Source organism: Neophocaena asiaeorientalis, unplaced genomic scaffold, assembly GCF_003031525.2.
Source record: "Neophocaena asiaeorientalis asiaeorientalis breed wild unplaced genomic scaffold, Neophocaena_asiaeorientalis_V1.1 scaffold544, whole genome shotgun sequence".
NCBI lineage: Eukaryota > Metazoa > Chordata > Mammalia > Artiodactyla > Phocoenidae > Neophocaena > Neophocaena asiaeorientalis.
Window position 1 is genome coordinate 632575 of NW_020173921.1, and position 5248 is coordinate 637822.

The 5248-nt window shown below is 36.1% G+C and overlaps 1 protein-coding gene across 1 annotated transcript in view; it reads right to left on the bottom strand.

Moving 5' to 3' along the window:
• Positions 1 to 5248, bottom strand: part of ADGRB3 (adhesion G protein-coupled receptor B3) — a 778422-nt gene that overhangs the window by 12398 nt on the left and 760776 nt on the right. Inside the window, exon 28 of the mRNA XM_024752147.1 lies at positions 3970 to 4005. Within this exon, the coding sequence (XP_024607915.1) occupies positions 3970 to 4005 (36 nt within the window). The remainder of the gene's footprint in view (positions 1 to 3969; positions 4006 to 5248) is intronic.

A 5248-nucleotide genomic window follows, 5' to 3' on the forward strand; every position in this document is an offset into this window, starting at 1 on the left:
ATATATATATATATAATCACTGTCACTCAAGAGTATACTTGGCTACAAATAAATAATTTTGCAACAATTTAAATTTAGGAGGCTACAAGAGATGGATATAGCCAAGTTTGCAGTGCTCAAATTTTTCCTCCCAAAATGTGCAGATTGCCTAACAAAATGTACCCACTGTTGAGGGTCGGGGACAAAGCAGGAAGGGGACTTTTATGAAAAGGACACTTCTAAGAAATTGTATGATTTCTATTGATATTTACAAATTAATTTAAATTTTATCCTCTATGTCATAGCTTAGCTGTGTTCACAGTGATATGAAATCAGTATAAAATAATATTTTATCTTACTTGACTATGTTCTCCCAAATCTTCCAGTAAAATTAAGTCCCCACAAAGATACTTCATGATCACCCGGGATTGGTGCTGTCTTGGGCCTGCTGCCCACCACCATTGCCCAGAGCAAGAAGCATGGGTTTACTGGGAGCGGAGGACTCACTAGAAACGTCAAAGGAACATTCTAAGGCGTGTTTAAAAGGCTGCATGGTTCCCATGGAAGAATGTGACAAGGTTTATCCCCATGGTTTTGCAAGAGAAGATACAAAATAGATACCTCTCTCCATGTATTTTTAACATGGAAAGAATAACAATGTCTATTACAGTTTCAGAATGGAGGTTTGTAATAGCGTTCCTAAGAATTCCTTGAGCTTTGTCCTCAATCCAAGACAGACAATTTAAACCACCTGCCAAATATTTTTGATTTAACATCATATTAATCACCTTAATCCCTAAAGTATTAAAATGCAACTCATCCTAGCTAGATGTCACCTTGGCTTCCCTGGATCTGTTTGCGGTACTAGTAGGAACCCAGGCTCAGACCCATAGAGCTATCTTTCTTCTGCTCCCCTGCCTTTTGACCCTATGCTCAGTTAAGGATCTGATCTTGACTCTGCAGTGTCCCTTTATCCATCTCCTTTCCTACCACCGCTAGGAAGTGGACCTTCATTTCTTCTATCTTCGACTAGTCACATCCTAATTTATATTTCAACATCCTCGTTCACCATACTATAATCTCTCCTTCCTATTACTGCCATATTCTTCTTTCTGTAGTCCAGATTAGTCCTAAAAATATACCTCACTAAAAATGAACAAAACAAAGCACAACAGAAAAGACTTAGCAGCTTTTAGTAACAAATCAGGTAATTGTTTCCACGGTTGCAAAAGCCCTTCACTATATGGTTTCTAAATTACCCCCTCTGTCTGTGCTTTTCTTCCACAGACCCCATGTTACGGTGAATTTTGACTTGCTTCTTGTTTCTTGCACATGCCACACTCAGCCAATCTCTATGCCTTTTCCTCCTCTGGAAATTTCTACCTGCCATTTCTAACTCCTTGAGTTATATTTGATGTGGGTAGCTTTGAAGTCCCATGTGGCTATCTTTGAGGTGTTACCTCCATAGTTGTCCAGTTTTACACTGCTCTCTGCCCCAACTCAGATATAGTGCTTAACATTTTTTACTAAAGCAAGCCAGATTAAAAATTCAATTTTTCATCACTCACTCAACAAAGCCTTATTGGATGCTTACGATATACCGAGTCTCTGCTTGGAGTTGGGAATACAAATCCAGTAACAGGTTTGGTCACAGAACATAGGGTCATCACTACAGTATTTTCTGTGTATTTTCCAGAAAGTAAGAATCCACGTTCCACCATTTTATGACCAGTCAAACTTTTGCTTTCTTTGCTCAATATTGTCTTGGAGATCAGCTCCATGAAAGGGCTCTTCCTATGTATGACACTTACCCACAGGGTTTTATGGATATGTGAGTTAAGAGAATATTATTATCATGTGTAGTTTCTGGGGAGTGTGTGAAGGGAAGATGCTTTCAGGAGTCCAGGAGGCAAAGTGTCTGTCACTGACAAAATGCCTGAGTTGGCCATTGTGTGGTAAAGCTTCCCGGGGTTGGGTGAGGGTTATCAGAAAGATTCACATAAACATACTGAATTTATCCAGCCTGAATTAAAATGGGGAGGGGACAACTCGAACTCTTCTTCAAGGACCATCCATAAAGAACAGATAGATTGTGTGAAACGTCTCAATGCGGCCATAACTTTTCTGAACACAATCTATGAGACATCTGCTACATAACCGTAGTTGCACATAGACGAAGGGAAACACTACTAAACGGTTGCTTAAAGAAGAAGTAATACCTCAAAGGCTTTTTCTGGCAAGATTTGACACTTATAGAAATCAGGCAATAACTAAGGCAATTAAAGAGCACAAGAAAATATCCAGGGTTGCAGTGTTGCCACTTCCTTTCTTTAGCAGCAGATGTTTCGATAATATCCTGGCTGTATGTTGGGATCCTAAGCACAGGAAGAAGGATCTGCTTAGGGAGTCTGCTACCAGTTGCCATAGAGGAAGGTACAAATACAAAAGAAAAATAACAATTTTTCTAACGCTCCAAAGGACACGGTATGATTAGATTCCTTTTCAGTGCTGGCAACTACATAAATTTATTTGGTTGCACTGAGGCTTAATTTTAGATCTAGATTTTTACTATATTTTATCACTGATGCCTAGTGGGTTAATTCCCACCTCCTTCCCTTTGTACTGACACAACAACTGATTGTTTTCAGCAATACACACACACACACACACACCATGATCCTCTCTTTTGGCTACCTGAAGAATTACTAGATAAAACCCTAAAATATCTGTCCCTTAAAAGGTACTAAAGAATCTAAAAGTGAAGACTTTTGCTTATTTCTGTTTGAATTTATAGTCTTGATACTTTTACCTTAACAATTTAGAATATAATGAAATATTGGTTCTGTGCCAGTTTACTACAATTGAGCCACATCATACTAAAATGTGCCACGTAATCACTGAGGTCAGATTCATTATCATTACTTTGTATCTTGTACAAATACTCCTGAAATATGCCTTAAAAAGACCAATTTTCCTTAGACTCTATTCAAGGTAAAATCAGGACTTACTCATCATTGCAGTAAATAAAAACAATTGTCTCCCTTTTGATACCTGATGTGCATTACTGAGCTACAGCACTCATCTACATAAATGAAATGATGGAATTACGAGTTTCCATGTTCTGGGAGGCTTCTGTAATTTTAAGAATATCAGCTAAGAGTGTTGAGTTCTATGTAAGTATCACAACAGTACAAATATGCTGGAGAAATTGATAATGTATTATATCCAATTATGTCAGCAGGCTATGAATCATATCCAATTATCAAGATGCATAAGTGCATTTTATGTGATGCTCCAACATCATTAATTTTGTGCATAGCACAAGCTGCTCAAACGGTATGATTTCAGTAATTTCTAGCATCAGTATTACAGCAGCAATATAAATTCAATGTAAATTCGAAAATGAACATCTTCGTCTTGTTTATATCTGTGAAAAAGCATTTACCAAACACAGGAGCACATTGAACCAACACTTGCTATTGGAAAAAAGAGTCTGGAAGGTACCACAGGGAGCCTATGGTACCGCTGACTCAAGGCAAATCAGTCCTGAGGAAGCCTAGCTACCCAGCCAAAGCCCCTCACATGGCTCTCTTCACGTCCTCACTGAAGTAAAACAAACACAATTGTTTTAAATATGAAAAATCAAGAAACCGAAATTCCTACCTCCCAACAAACTGAGGGAGGTAAAAAAATTGACCAAGTTCAACTCTCAACATAAATTGTCTGCTTATCTTAGTGTTTATGAAATGGATTCTTTACTTGTCTGGAAAATCTCAATCTTAGCATACATTTAAAGCAGTTAGAACTTAAATTTTTTTTTCTACAGCTAGTTATACAGTAGCGATTTTAATTAAAAATGTTTGACTTCTCATTTAATTAAAAAAAAAGTAGAACTCCTACACAGATGCACAGGGTAATATGTTTAAGTAATTATACACCAACTTTGAATTCAAGTAATTAAAATTAAAAAAATAATCCTTAGACACTTACCTCAAAGTCAAGGTCTGAATATCGTGATTTTCTTCTCTGTTAGATATTTTTTAGAAAGAAGAAAAACCAATAAAGTTATGTTCAGTCATTCAAATAAAACAAAATTTACTGCTTTCAATAAGATAATCCTACTTCTTTGTGTTATAAGTATTTCCTGCACATAAGAATCTGTGAACATTTTTATGATTTCAAACTATTCCACTCACATTATTCCATTTTCACTTTGGACTTCCTTTAAAATTGAAGAATATAAATATACAATATATTTCTCTTGACCTCTTAACTCTAATTTTTTCAATAAGGAAAAAAACTTAGGTGAAAATTCACACAAAACATTCAATCTTGAAGGAGACTTTCGGTCTACTACAGCAAAACTATAGACACAAAGTGTTCAAAGCTGTGTGGGAAAATCATCTAGCTGTCTCAAGACCTTGCACCATCCCCCTGCAATCTTCATTTCTACCAAATTCTATCCAACCCTTTGTCTATATTCCAAAGTTCTATATAGGTCTCACCCATAAATTTCTTGGTATTTGGTAGTCCTCCATGACAGGAAAGTCCCTCTCAGTGCTAGGCATTAGGAGCTGAAGTATTTGTTCTAATTTAGTAAAATGAATAACAAACAGTCTACACCTCAGCAGGACATGGATATTGATGTAAATACCTCACTATGCCTCTGACTCTGTTAAACAGTTCCCGAATCTAGTTACAGATAAATATGCCTTGATAAAATCAGGAAACATGATTAAAATGAAATTAATGTGATTATATAATACTAGTGCAGGGAAGGTGTTCTAAACATCTGCTCTAAGCAGTCACTGGATTCTTAGAATGATTAACTGTAGAAGGAGATAGCTGATAAATACAGAAAGAGTTCACCAAATTGTTGGATATCAAAAGTTTCCATACAGGCTTTTTTTCTCTTTTTTTTTTTTTTTCTTTTTTGAAGAAGTGGGAATGAAATACAGGGGGAATTACTAAATATTAATTAATCAATATTAATAAATATGTAATATCCAGGAAGTTGGGAAAATATATAAACCTTTGGACAAATTTCTTCTGTTTTATTTGTTCCTCTTCTTCCATCCCAATAGCTATAGCATAAATTTCAATAACCTACGAGGGAATCATATCCAAGATAGGTGAGAGATTCTTGTAACTGTTGAGTATCAGGAGAGAAAGAAAGGAACTAATGCAGTTTACTGGAAAATATGAATAAATTTCTCCAGTGAGAGTTAAAATCGTCACTATAGACCTGGAACCTTCCTAGGTAACCAAC